The following is a 13759-nucleotide window of genomic DNA, read 5'->3' as shown; positions in this document are numbered from 1 at the left end:
TTACAGCTTCTAAATAAAGAATAATTTAATGAAATGTCATAATTATTTTATTTACGTTACCAAGAACTCCGATTACTTAATTTGAAAATACGATTTACAAAATTGTTAGCTTCGAGTTACATGAAAAAGTTCAATACCAAAAGCGTTAAAAGTTATATTCTTATTATCAGGAAAAATAGTGAATTAAAAAAATAGATGTTTTCTGATCGAGGCACAACCACCATGACTAAATTAAATGTATGAAAGCATATTGGAATCCTTGCCATTCTCTAAAACTATCCTCTTGTTTCTTAAATGTTCGTATAAAATTAAAACACATTAATCACATCCGAGAACAATAGACTGTTAAAACATAGGCTAGCAATATTGAAGTCATTAAGAACATCCTTTTACTTTATCAGTGATTTATACACGTTTACGGGACAATGACCATAAGTAGATATCGTGGGACAAATCGTCAACATTATTAATAACAAAAATAAGCCTAAGCTTTTAGCGAGACTTATCGCTTTTTGAATTTTGCTAGCTACATAATAGTGCAATTTTTTTAAGTCCTTTTGTTCAGTAATATACAGGTTCCGTAGGAATGTGTTGTAAAGCATGAAACCGGTATACAAGCCTGTTTCTGATGTTTCAAACATCTTATGACAATGCAAGTCATTGTATTTGTTGATATTCAAATTCGTTACATTGCATCTATCGATTCGTAATCAGAAATGAGAAATTAATTGAAACATGTTTAGATGTAAAGTGAAAACATTATTAAACACTTAATTTACTAGCATCTTTACCTTTACAGCAGAGAGACGGGATATGCAAGACATTAATCTTTTATGGACAAAACACATTAGATACTCGAAGTTAAAACGATTATCTTAAAAATTCTCGTGTCACAATGTTAGTTACCGTATTCCACTGAAACGGCTTGACCGATTTTTATGAAATTTTATATGCATATTCAATAGGTATGAGAATCGGATACAATCTATTTTTAGCCGACTTCAAAAAGAAGGAGATTAACAATTGTTAGTTTTTTTTATCGTACACCGATTAAGTTTTCTAACTCCTCGCGGAGGGAGTCGCGGGCGACAGCTAGTTTTATATAAAACTAACAGTTTCAGCAGTGAAATAAATATTAAATTTTGAATCGATTCAGCAGTTTCGGAGCTTATGTAAAACAACCAAACAATCAAATCTTTCCTCTTTATGATAATAGTATAAATAAAAAATGTATAAGCAGCTTTATAAATTTTGACATATTGTGTTGGTAGACAAAGAATGTTATTAATGGCAATCTAAATATAAATTAATTGCGGATAGCTTTAGTGCATTGGAAATTGAGTAATAAATAACGGCATTGTTGAGAACAGTGCTAGATTTATAGTAAAGAGTCGCGGTAATAGTTTTAATTTACATACGTAATGTCTGAAAAATCTGAAAATCTCATAACATTTCGTATTAATGTAAACGTGGCTCATAGTAGGCTGTTTCGTCGAAAATTAAACTAAATTCAAAAATTAAACTATTACTACCTAATTAATAACTTGCACAGCAGTATCTTAAAAAAAACTATACCTCTATACATGAAAATCAGCGGGTGAGAAAAGAATCTACAAATTTAAATGTATGAAATCGAATCGACTTAATTTAAAATCCGATAGAGGAACTCTATAACACCGCAACGTTAGTTTGCAAAAATATATAATTAATAATATAATTTTATCGCTTCAGGAAAAGGGGGATATATATTATAATAATAGAAAAATGACCGTTAAAGCGACTAATGTATTAATTCGTGTAATCAATTTAATCACAAGTATGCGTACAGAAACAGTTATACACGAGTCAAATGCCTCGTTAATAACTTAGGCGAGTGCGTTATTAAAGTTCTGATAGTAATAACAAATCTTTTAATGTAAAATTTTGACAAAAAAAAAATTGAAGAGGGCATTCACCGAAAAGTGCGAGTTCTCAATAATAATTAAATGCGAAGATTAGCGTAAAGCGAGACAAGGGGCCGCGGCTGACACAGCGCGGTCACTTCTCACTACCGCGACCACCATGCGGCGCGCCGGACGCGCGGACCCTTTCATTTGCGTGCGATTGTTTTGCTTTTGCGCGAGTATAGCGATCTCCGCGGCCATCAAGTATGGGGTGCCCATCGAAATCAATCACTGGGAGACGGGACGCAGTCCACTCAAGCAAATGGTGGACGTGACCAACGAGTTTGGCTTGAAAGTGCTAGCGGAACACAACTTCTTGAATGACAACAACATAGCGTTCTCCCCGTACGGGCTGATGGGAATAATGGTAGCGCTATACGAAGGGGTGGATGGTGACTCCTCGTATGAGATCCAGCGCGCTATGCAGCTGCCCTGGAACAGGAACGTCATGCGTGTTGGCTTCAGGGATATACACCGTACGCTCAAAGTAAGTTATCAAAACATATTTAAATTAATAATGTTTGTACTTAAATAAATGACCTAACCACATCTTAAAACCTAATTTGGGACCACAATAACAAAAACTTCTATTGAAAAATATGTTTCAATGATACCTAAAAGGGAATATAAGTTGTAAAAATCAAGGCACAAATTATTTATTTGGCTATCGAATTCTTGACCTTTTTTTTATTTAGTATCATCTAGTTTTCTACTAAGTAAACATTGTTTAGATCATACTGATGTATGTAGGAATTTATTCTTACAAAAACCACAACAGCTAGTTAGCTGTTGTGGTTTTTGCTCAAAGGAATCTTAAAGATTCCTATCCATCTAATTTCTATCAATAACTTGGTCTCAAAACCTTTACTTCTTACATCTCATTAATAACATTTAGCAGGGTTGAAATAATTTTTTAAAATTTTTACATCTCTTATGTGTTTTTTGTATCTTTCTTCAAGTATTTGACTTTGATTATACACAAAATGATGAGTAAACCTTCAACAATCATCATCGTTGTTGTAATTAACCAGGTTGTTAACCTGTCCTTGTCCCTACGGGGGGTCGGCACAGTGTTTACCACTCTTCCATGCACCTCTATCAGCCGTCATATCTGAGGTCTTCCTCTACCCATGTAGCCATCCATATTCAATCTTATTATTTTCTAATAAACCTTAACAATAATCAAGTCATAGCAACATAACATTAAAACAATCTCGTGTTTGAGAGATTTATTACGACTAATAAATGATCAGCGCCTTAGAGTTTTTTTTTTAACTTCGGATAATGTTTAAAGTCTATTTTAAAATAGTTTAATTATTACTTTCAACTTGAGTTCTTTCTAAATCTCACTGTTTTACTCACAGACGTATTTCGTACCTGAAGAAGGATTTCTGGCTGGCCTAGCTCTGAATTCGGAAAATGTTATTTTCAAAGAAAAATACAAAGAGGTGTTGCGTTTCTATGGATTCGACATAGATAGTGGACAGACGACCACTCCCACAAGCACTACTACGAATGCCACCGTGACTACCAATCCAACATCCACAGATGTTGATGAAACATCTACGACGACATTAAGTACGGAGAATACTACCACTGAGAAAGAAGAGACCACTACTAATCCTACTGAAACTCCTACAACAGAAGTAACACAAGAGACGACAACTATGTCCACACAAACAATACCTACTTCTACAACTGTAAAAACAACAACTTCACAAACAACTCAAACAAGCGTTAATTCCACTACCACCACAGATAGCAGTACAGCAACCACTCCTAACACAACAATGTCGGAGAATATTATAAGTACAACAGAGAGTATGGCCACTGGAACAACGAATACGGCCACCACCGGGGCAATTACGTCCACTTCTGGAACTGACGCGCCTTCAACTGTAACTACATTTTCAAGTGGAAGTACGACAAACACCCAAAACACATCAACCTCAGAAAGTGTTACGAACCCAACTGTGTCATCTTCCACATCTGGAAGCACACAGAATGTACAAAATATAGCCACCACTGAAAGTGCTACGCCTTCGAATGGAACCACATCGTCAAGTGGAACAACCGCTCAAAATTCATCCACTTCAGAAAGTCCAACATCTTCAACTGAAACTTCTTCATCTGGAAGTACAACAAGCATGACTATGCCTGGCAGTGTCACAACATCAACTGAGGCAACCGCTACATCTGAAACAACAACAGTTATGCAGAACACATCAACCACAGAAAATGTCACACTTTCAACTGAAGCCGCCTCATCATCAGAAAGTACGACGAGCATGCAAAATACAACGACCCCTGGCAGTGTCATGCCTTCTAGTGAAACTATGTCAACATCTGGAAACATAATGAACAATACAGAAAGTGTAACGAATCCAACACCTGTCAATGGGTCGTTGTTGGAAACTCTTGCGCGAAGAAAAAAGTCAATAGTCGATTATCTGTTTACAAATCCACCATACGCTGACAATTACCCAGTGTACAGGTCCTTCGACATTGGTCCTGATTTTTCAGATATGGCTTATGATGGAGACGAACAAGAGGTGTATTTTGCCAACGATGGAAAAAAGATTCTGCCCTACGTTGGATACGGCGGCAATCAAATGTTTCTGGCTAATGGAATCAAAAATGTCGAGGTAATACTTATTTATCTCTCTTTAGTATAGCGTAGTAGTTCTTTGCGAATTCGTTGTTACATGCGTCTTCAGACCGAAACTTTGTCAACTTGTTCTATAAAAACAATAAACGCTTGAAAAAAAAAATGGTTGAACAATTGGTCGTGCTAATAACCATTTCTAAAATATGAGTATGATCTAGTAAATGTAGTCTCAACCGAACAATCCAGGTGACGTACATGAGTTACGACGCGACGCTGGATCACGCGCACTTGCCGCACCTGGATGCATCAGCTCTGCGTCTGCCGCTGGACAGCGAGCGGTACTACCTGCTGTTGGTGCTCCCGACGCGGCGGCGTGCGGGTGAGCTAGCGCGTCTCCTGGCTCGCATGGCGCGCTCCTCAGACCTCTCCGACGTCTACAACGCGCTCAGACCAAAGAGAGTGCGCGCGCTAGTGCCCAGCTTCTTCGTTAAAGGTCACATCACACTGACCACTGATCTGCAAAGGGTGAGCTTGTATGATATTTGATAGTGTATAGTAAGGTGTTAACGTTATATTTTTTTTATAAAACTCCTGGGAGTGACCTTGTACTTGCAACACAACATTGTTATGTTATAGTTGACATGCATAGTTCTCATGTGCTTAAAGCGGCTCGTATGTCGTAAGTTCTGTGATTATTACGAAAGCGTTCTAGAGTCATATAAATAGACTAATTGATGGGTCGTACGTATAAGGGCAAAAGTGACAAATTGATGATTTTTACTTTTTTATGTTAAAAGCTCTTAGTTTAGTTAACAACATGCACTAAACACAAATATACATTGACAACAAAATGACCTATGCGGTCTATTTTCATATATGTTAAAAATTTTTTGAGCCTCCTATGAAGTTGTCAATTTGCACATTGGCTCTAATTCGTTGGAGCCATCGTAATAATGGTATTTTAAATTTATATTTTGATGACTGACAACAAATATCTTTGGTCCCTTTGAGTGCTACTACGGCTTGAGATAACCTAAGAGAGAAATTCCGTAGAGCACCATCGCATAAACGTGTATACACAACTACATTCCAAAACACAATAACGTTATACTAATAAACACAAATTTTGATAAATTGTTAATATTTGCAACCCACATATTGTGTTTGTGACCCACATTGCCTCACAAATCCATTCAGCCCGTACCCAGTAACCCAGATGAGGTAGTTTGATTAAAATCTCAGTAACATTCTGCCATTAACTAATTAACATAGTTGGACTGCATTGACTTTCGATTGTAATTTGTGCGTGGGATTATATTGATCATTGTTAGCTTGTTAAATAAAACCTTGTTAAAAAAATACCTTCAGGCTTAAATTAAATCAAAGAATAAACTTTGAAGTTCCTAACTTTTTTGGAGAGACAGTTGTTGGAGTGTTTTGTTGACAGACAAAAATAAGTTTAACGCATTTTTTTAAATTTCACTGATGGGTATAGGCCGTCATAATCGGACAGATCTGGATATTTCTTTCTAGCTGGGCATCAGAAATGTGTTCCAGCCGCGGCAGAATGACTTCACGCCGATGACGTCACAGGCGGGAGTTTACGTGCGTAGCATCGAGCAGTCCGTCTCCGTCTCCATCAGGAAGTATTCGCCGGACGAAACTAAAAAAATTGGTATGTATTTTATTGAAAATAATATGTCTAGTGCGTTATTCACAACCGTTTGTACTGTTGTAGTGGCTACTTAAGTGTTAGTATACTTTCTTTATGGTTCAGGATTTTATTACACGTTATACATTCCTAAATAAAAGAAAAACAAAGGCAAAAATGATACATTATTTGAATCCTTGGAGACGATAGTGTGCAGCGACTGGAAAATACACGACACAAACAAAGAGCGCCTTCAGTCTCGAATCCTGCACGAACAAGTGCCAGGTTCCGGTGTGATCCATTTAATTGGCAGGCGGCTGGAGGTGGTCGGGGTCGCGCGCCGCCCGCGCTGTCACGCGCCGCCGCACAACGACGCATCCTTGAGCCTCGCTGACGCGCTCCCAAAATTAACTAAATTTCACATAAATCATTATCCATTCAAATACAAACATAAATCATCTCTACCAAATAAAACAACGCTACTATCGTACTATCTAAAGAGCGATTGTTGCAACAGTCGACCACCCGGCCAGCCGCATTACTATGCAACACCGTAGACGGCAATTAGACGCTAGCTAGTCTGAGTTAACTCGTTTTCCAGTGCAGAGATAAGATAATTGTTGTCAAAAGAGTGCAAATTCTGCGTTGGTAAGTGGCGAGATGCGGAGCAGCGGTGCCATTGTCTACACGGTGCGGTGGCGTAACGCGGCGACACGCGCATGTGAGCCCATTGATGCGTCCCGCACTTGCCGCGCACGCGCACCGCACACCGCACACCGCACGACATGACCAGAATTAGGGAAATCGTCCGCTGCACATCACATTATGGCGACCTCAATGCCTAATCGCGAGATGAATGATTTGCAGATTGTAATTTCAATTACGAAAATCGCTATAACTGATAATAACATTATGATTGCTTCCTGTTGTTGGAAACGATTGTCATTATGTACTATCTAATGCATCTATTTATTTACTCTATCTATGAGATTACATCAATGACACCAACTAAAAATTTTAGGACTAAGTATAGCGGGGCGAAGATATTGCAAAACATCCCTTGATTTGAAATATTTGCAAGTAAGTTAAATTATGTAACTGTTCCAGGACACGCTGCGAACCGCCAACGTGCATACTTCTCAGCAACTTATCCGTTCCTGTACTTCGTTATGGATGCAAATATAAACGTCGCTTTGATGGCAGGCAAATTAGTGGATCCTTTAAATTCTAGAATATTATAGGTACTTATTTAAAAAAACGTGGTTTTATTTCCATTTTGTCCTTACAATATTAGACTTAAAAGAGTGGTTTCTTTAAATTGGATAAGTTTGGAATACGAAACGATATGCAGTTATAAATTCCAAGGTTTAATTTTTTTATGGGCATTAAATAGTGTGACCTATCTTTCAATTGTTTGTCTTCTCTTCCTGACAAGTTGTCTTCCTACACCAGAGACGGCGAACCAATAACATGCGACACAATATTTTGAGCATGACACTGATCACAAAAACTAAATTTCCGCTTTTCTTTGGAGTATTAAGACTAAAAAAGTTAAGTAGGTAATTATATAAGGAGTGATCTTTACGCTATAAACTACGCAACAAAGTCAACATTATTTGCTAGATCTTCTATACAGTTGATATTTTGTAAATTCCCGTTAGCAGTGTAGTCGCTATTCCTATACTAATCGAATACACTACTTGCGTCGATTCAACGTTGCACGTATAGCGTCCGCGCGCTACTCGATACTTGCGACGCAAGCATACATTAGTTTCGGAGTTTTGTTTCCTCGTGTCCGAATGGGCTTATATATTCTATGCCCAGCCTGGACTGGCGCTAAAAATTTAAATGAATAATGACAAATTGTTCTTGGTGCAATTGTGTCTAGTTTTTGATGGAACTTATTTAAGCATAATAAAATGCCTGACTTATTCAATAATTAGATTCAGGTATAGGTGGTGTAAAAGAAAACAAAGAGCGAAATTGTTTTTTTTGTTTATTTTACATTACACTTTTTACTTAGCCCTCTTGGATTTAATCTTCCTTAGGTAGAACTCCAGCTCCTTGCCCTCCAGCACGTAACCGTCGGCGCGGCCACATTGGCCAGGTCGACTGGAAACGCACGCTGTAACCACAACAACTTCATTTATAAACAATCAATAAAAAATTAATTGATTAACAGAATTTTTTTAAAAAGTCAGAGTAACTATGACAAGTGAATCATGCAATTGCCAAACTGTTCCCAAAACGGTTCCAGTTTATACAGCAATTTCAATACTTTAGTTTTCATCATTCTAAATGTTAAAAATATTTTTTTTTTTTACCAACAACTTAGTTGAGAGTTAGCTAAAAAGGAGTATGATGCAATTATTTATATTTAGCTTATTGTTGGAATATTAAATAGTTGAAACGACATACCTAACAGACGCCCTGTGTGGAATTGGTCTTCAAGTCCTGCTTCAACTTTTGCAAGGCGTTGTCTGGACAAGTACTTCTTAGCGGTTTTCTTGCTGCGTTTTTTATTGATGATGGCATCTTCAGCCTCAGTCTGAAGACAATAAATATTTAAAATGATAAAGAAGTTGTATTAAACCATCTAAAATAAAATATTACAGCTCAGGAATGCAATTTTTCATATCATTGTAATCATATGACACGCAATAAATCTCATCATTAGCAAATGCATATCTATATATATAAAAGAAAGTCGTGTTAGTTACACCATTTATAACTCAAGAACGGCTGAATCGATTTGACTGAAAATTGGTGGGCATGTAGCTTAGAACCAGGAATAGGACATAGGATAATTTTTACCCCGTTTTTTTTTTTTTTAATTTTTATTCCGCGCGGACGGAGTCGCGGGTAAAAGCTAGTAGTACATAAAATGTTGTTTTTTTTTTAAGTCCATACCAGCAACATGAAGTTATAAGCGGTCACTGAATTATAAATTTTCATACTTTTAATAATTATAACACAAATACTGTAGGAAATTAATAACTTATGTTAATGTGACAAATTTGAGGCATAAGTTGAAAATGTACATTTTTTGAGATATAGCCCATAACAAATTTTTTGACTGGGTCAAAATATTCAGTCAGCTTTTTGGTTTATTCTAGTTGTTTATATGCTATTGTAACTCTTGATTTGAAAGAAAAAAAAAAACAATTGTGGACATTTTGAGTGGAAAATTATTTTACATACCAGCTTAGCACCCTTCTTCCTGCCAAGGGGTAACAGGTAGTGGGATTCATACCACTGCCTGAATGGAGTAGCGTCAACCACAACAATAGCATTCTTCACCAAAGTCTTTGTACGCACTAACTCGTTGTTAGAAGCATTGTACACAACATCGATAATACGGGTCTTGCGAGTTGCACCTGCAAAATATAATCCATATATAATTTAATCTATGACACTGATTTTCTTTAATAAATACACTACATTTTCTATAAACTTTGATAAATCCTAATGAGAAGGTTAAATATGGGTAGGTTTATAATTACCACTTTGTACTAACTACCTATTTGTATTAACTAATAATTATTAGCTGCAAAATTTGTTCTAATTTTTACACGCAAACTTAATAAACGTAATTACCCACCACAACCATATGACACATCCACAACAAGTCATTCACTATTATCTCTTGAATAGAAAACAAATTAACATGTTTATATATAAAAATACAGTGGAACACCATTGTTATCACTTCAACTACCATAATCGTTTTAATACAATACTAAATTAATTTAATCCAACTTACATTCTGAACCCCAAGAAAAGTTTCCAGTGTCAAGTCTGAGAGCTCGATATTTGATGTTTCCACCACGAGCTCGTACCAAGTGAATACGCTGGGAACCAAGCTAAAACAAAATCAGAAACACGTGAGAATGTCATCCACAGGATCTGTGAGAATATTTTAAGGCCAAAAATGAAGTATTTGTAATTCAATTTTTTAAGGTTATGTTTCATACCTTGGTGTTGGCAGCCGGGCGACCTAACTCATACTTCCTCTTCTTACGAATGGGCGCTCGTTTCCCTCCTGTGGCCCTTCGCTTATGCCAGTGATCACGACTGATACCTGCATGGTAGTAAAAATTACTTAACACAAAAGCAACAAACAAATAGCCTGATTATCACTATCACTGTACATGAACCAAGACTTTAATAACAAAAATATTAATGGAAAATAAATTTTACTATAACGCACAATTTCAAAATCACATCAACCAAGTAAATTTCATACGCAATGTTATGATTTAAATGGATAAAACTTAAAATTTCTACAACCACTCACCCATCTTGCCTGGGTCAAAAAGAAAAGATTTGTTTGACGGATAGAATAATAAACCTGTAAGACCTCTCTAGTCTACGGAAAGTTGTCTATTACACAAATCGGCAAAACCTTCTCAAACTGGTTTTTTCAAACACTCTGATAATATATTACACAAATATAAGAAATTATATTTTTTTCGAAAGTTCTTGTAATATATTGTAACCAAGATATATTTTTTTGAAGACATTAATGTTTGAACCTTTGTGTCTAAAAAAGGACCGCGTAAAATTGGCGCCCTTTTCAGGAATATTTTTATTTATGTTTCACCTTTACTTATTAGTACGATAAAACATCATTACAAACACATATTTAGAAAGAAAATATACGCTATATATTATTAGTTATTATTAGAACATAAAACCACAACTCTTGATAGAAACAAATGATGACGAAACTACAAGCCTTGACACCAGAAATTCAAAAAAAGAAATTTTATGAAAAAAGTTAGATAATGTTTCATGCCAACTATATTTTATTTTAATACTAGCTGACCCGGAAACATTGTTTACCGTACAAATTATTTCTAGGGGATTTCTAGTTTAAAAAAAAACTAACTTATTGAAGTGTGTAAGGATGTGGTATGTGAGTGAAAGAGGCATGGAGCGCTGTGAACGATGAGGGATTATAAAAATAACAAAACACCAAACACTATATTTCGATTTATTCCTTTAAATGTAGGATTGTATGTATATTGTAATAAGGTAGACGGTTTTTATGTAGACTTCACACCCAATCCTAAATAAGGGAATCCCTTAGTGACTACCTAAATATTCTGAGTGTGGCAATACCGTAGTCATCTATCTCTTATTGATTCCGCTGTCGTGTAGATTAATTAAGATAGATTCAGATTTAAGTAAAATCCACAAATCCACTTTGAGATTTAATATTTTATTTAAGAGTGGTTTCGGTTTTAGTTTATCTGTAGTTTGCAAAAAAATTGTCTGTGGTCAAGGAACGTAGGCAGCGCTTCAAGTCAAACAAACAACCACAAACTATAGACTATACTCTTTGCTCAAACCTGAACCTCAAATAAACGTCAATGGAAAGAAAAGCGTCAAAACCAAACCGGGTTTTTTTGGTTAAATACTTATAAAATAAACTTATATCATTTGCTTATTGCCTAATTCAATATAAGTACAATAAGTGCTTATATTGAACGGTACATGAATGATTAAAATTATTGATAATATGTCTACTGATTTTTACATTCGATACTATGTAGGGCATAAGGGTAAGTTTGGCCACGAATTTTTGGAGTTTGAATTTCGTCCTGATGGCAAACTTCGCTATGCGAACAACTCTAACTACAAGAATGATACAATGATACGAAAAGAAGCATATGTTCATCCGTGCGTGATGGAAGAATTGAAGAGGATAATCGTTGATTCTGAAATTATGCACGAAGATGATCGTTTATGGCCACAACCTGATCGAGTGGGTAGACAAGTAAGTACACTTTACAATACATATTAGAGACGCTAATAATTGGACTTATTATTACAATAAAATTGTATGCAGTGTTAGAAAGTGATTAAGAATTGAAACTAAAAAATAAAGTCTATATTATGTTGACAAACATTACTTATATATGAAACTAATTGTTCTCGGTGTATGTAATGTTTTCAGCTAGTGATCATTCTCCTAAATAGAAATAAAAGTTAAAATGATCCTTTTTGTTACAGGAACTGGAGATAGTGATTGGGGAAGAACATATTTCATTCACTACATCAAAAACAGGTTCCCTAGTTGATGTAAATCAATCTAGAGATCCCGAGGGTCTTCGGTGTTTCTACTACTTAGTGCAAGATCTAAAGTGTCTTGTATTTTCCCTAATTGGACTTCATTTTAAGATTAAACCTATATAGAATATTTTTCTAAATCAATATGATTATTAAAATGCTTCATAAGTTCTTATGTTTTTGTTTTATTTATACATCATGCTTAATAAGTGACTGTGGGTTTCTGAGATCAAATCCCTGTTTAAAATATACTGTTTTGTTGAAGATAATGACAGGGAACATAATATGTTTTATATAGAAATTGTGGTCTCAGAAACCAATTGTTAGTGGAACATTTAGGATCCTAATTATATAAACCCAAAGTATATAAATACTTCTAATGTATGTAGTCAATAATCTGAGATTTGTGTCCCTGATCAAGTTGACCTATTGTTACTGCTCCTAGCTGGAACACTGTAAAGCTTTGTTTTCAAAAATATTTAATCAGTTAAACATAATATTTTTAGCACTGATCTTTGAAAGATGTATGGGTAAATATGAATAGGAATTAATAATTACAAAAAGGTATTATTATTACTATTTGATTTTAGTAAGCCCTTGCATTCCTATGGACACAGGCTTTTTATGTGTGAAGTAGGTCTGAGGTATCTTTATCTACATACACAATTAAAACTCCAACTGATTGGTGTTTATATATAGAAAAATATATGAAAAAGTATAACAGGAAATAGTGTCTGCTTTCATAATAGAACTTATAACAATGAATTTGACTATGCTTGCTGATTTCTGAATTAACATTTAACCTTTGCTTTTTTTTGAACTTTCGTTTCATCTCAATCGTTACATTAATAAAAATGATTTAAAACTCAAAACATCTTTTGAATTTTCCAGTGTAAGTTGCCCTACAACTTCTTTTATGGTTGATATAAGTGAGGTTCAGTTAAGCCTGGAAAAGGTAAAACATCCAAGCAATGAGCACAGCAACTAACATTAATATTTAAATAGATGAAACATACTTAAACCCTTTGCCTATATTGTTTTAAAGTTTCTTTATAAGAGAACTCATTGAGGTAGTGTTTTGTAAAAATCACTTTTTTTTTTGTTTAACTATAACGAACTTTTTTTTTAAAAATTGGTTAGTTATTTTCCCGACTATAAGAAAATATTTGAATAAATTAAAAAAAAATAATTTGTAGTACAAAATATCGCCAATTTATAGTTTTATATGATTTATATCCAATGCAACCTATTGGATTAAAGCTAAGGATTAAAATATTGTACGTTGTACTTTTTACTTTAATGATATTTTCCATTTGTTTTAAATTGACAAGTAATATTAATATTTAAATAAATTTTGTGTATTAAGATATAAGATATTCATAAAAGACATTTTTTATATGATTATATTCAAATAATTTTCAACGGTGAAAATGGAACGTTTGTGATTTTTATTTATGTTTATAGTATAGCTTTGCGCGTTGC

General features: G+C 34.9%; 3 protein-coding genes across 3 annotated transcripts; 2 read left to right on the top strand and 1 right to left on the bottom strand.

Annotated features, from left to right (window-relative positions):
* Window positions 1-1969: 1969 nt before the first annotated feature.
* LOC106707889 lies at window positions 1970-7443 on the top strand. Its single transcript, XM_014499336.2, has 5 exons — window positions 1970-2430; window positions 3308-4588; window positions 4798-5076; window positions 6085-6226; window positions 7310-7443. The coding sequence occupies exons 1-5, from the start codon at window positions 2062-2064 to the stop codon at window positions 7441-7443; spliced, it is 2205 nt and encodes a 734-aa protein (XP_014354822.2). The 5' UTR covers window positions 1970-2061.
* A 738-nt stretch (window positions 7444-8181) lies between these two features.
* LOC106707825 (40S ribosomal protein S8) lies at window positions 8182-10591 on the bottom strand. The gene is made up of 6 exons (XM_014499262.2): window positions 10500-10591; window positions 10177-10283; window positions 9966-10065; window positions 9404-9579; window positions 8621-8750; window positions 8182-8327 (listed from the first exon to the last, which is right to left on the bottom strand). The coding sequence occupies exons 1-6, from the start codon at window positions 10501-10503 to the stop codon at window positions 8218-8220; spliced, it is 627 nt and encodes a 208-aa protein (XP_014354748.1). The 5' UTR covers window positions 10504-10591; the 3' UTR covers window positions 8182-8217.
* A 959-nt stretch (window positions 10592-11550) lies between these two features.
* On the top strand, window positions 11551-12452 carry LOC106707846 (protein mago nashi). Its single transcript, XM_014499290.2, has 2 exons — window positions 11551-11984; window positions 12221-12452. The coding sequence occupies exons 1-2, from the start codon at window positions 11706-11708 to the stop codon at window positions 12401-12403; spliced, it is 462 nt and encodes a 153-aa protein (XP_014354776.1). The 5' UTR covers window positions 11551-11705; the 3' UTR covers window positions 12404-12452.
* The last annotated feature ends 1307 nt before the right edge of the window (window positions 12453-13759 follow it).

Source organism: Papilio machaon, chromosome 3, assembly GCF_912999745.1.
Source record: "Papilio machaon chromosome 3, ilPapMach1.1, whole genome shotgun sequence".
In the NCBI taxonomy this organism is placed as follows: Eukaryota; Metazoa; Arthropoda; class Insecta; order Lepidoptera; family Papilionidae; genus Papilio; species Papilio machaon.
Note: the sequence above shows the minus strand (reverse complement) of the source record. Positions and strands in the feature narration are given on the sequence as shown.

What these genes read in the sequence shown, in the direction of transcription:
- LOC106707846 (XM_014499290.2), top strand. Translation starts at nt 11,706, where the DNA reads ATGATTAAAATTATTGATAATATGTCTACTGATTTTTACATTCGATAC. An exon ending in CTGATCGAGTGGGTAGACAA is followed by an intron (nt 11,985 to 12,220) that starts GTAAGTACACTT and finishes TTTTTGTTACAG; the next exon opens with GAACTGGAGATAGTGATTGG.
- LOC106707825 (XM_014499262.2), bottom strand. An exon ending in CTTTTCTTGGGGTTCAGAAT is followed by an intron (nt 9,580 to 9,965) that starts GTAAGTTGGATT and finishes TATATTTTGCAG; the next exon opens with GTGCAACTCGCAAGACCCGT. An exon ending in GGAAGAAGGGTGCTAAGCTG is followed by an intron (nt 8,751 to 9,403) that starts GTATGTAAAATA and finishes TATTGTCTTCAG; the next exon opens with ACTGAGGCTGAAGATGCCAT.
- LOC106707889 (XM_014499336.2), top strand. Translation starts at nt 2,062, where the DNA reads ATGCGGCGCGCCGGACGCGCGGACCCTTTCATTTGCGTGCGATTGTTT. An exon ending in ATGGAATCAAAAATGTCGAG is followed by an intron (nt 4,589 to 4,797) that starts GTAATACTTATT and finishes CGAACAATCCAG; the next exon opens with GTGACGTACATGAGTTACGA. An exon ending in GGACGAAACTAAAAAAATTG is followed by an intron (nt 6,227 to 7,309) that starts GTATGTATTTTA and finishes TAACTGTTCCAG; the next exon opens with GACACGCTGCGAACCGCCAA.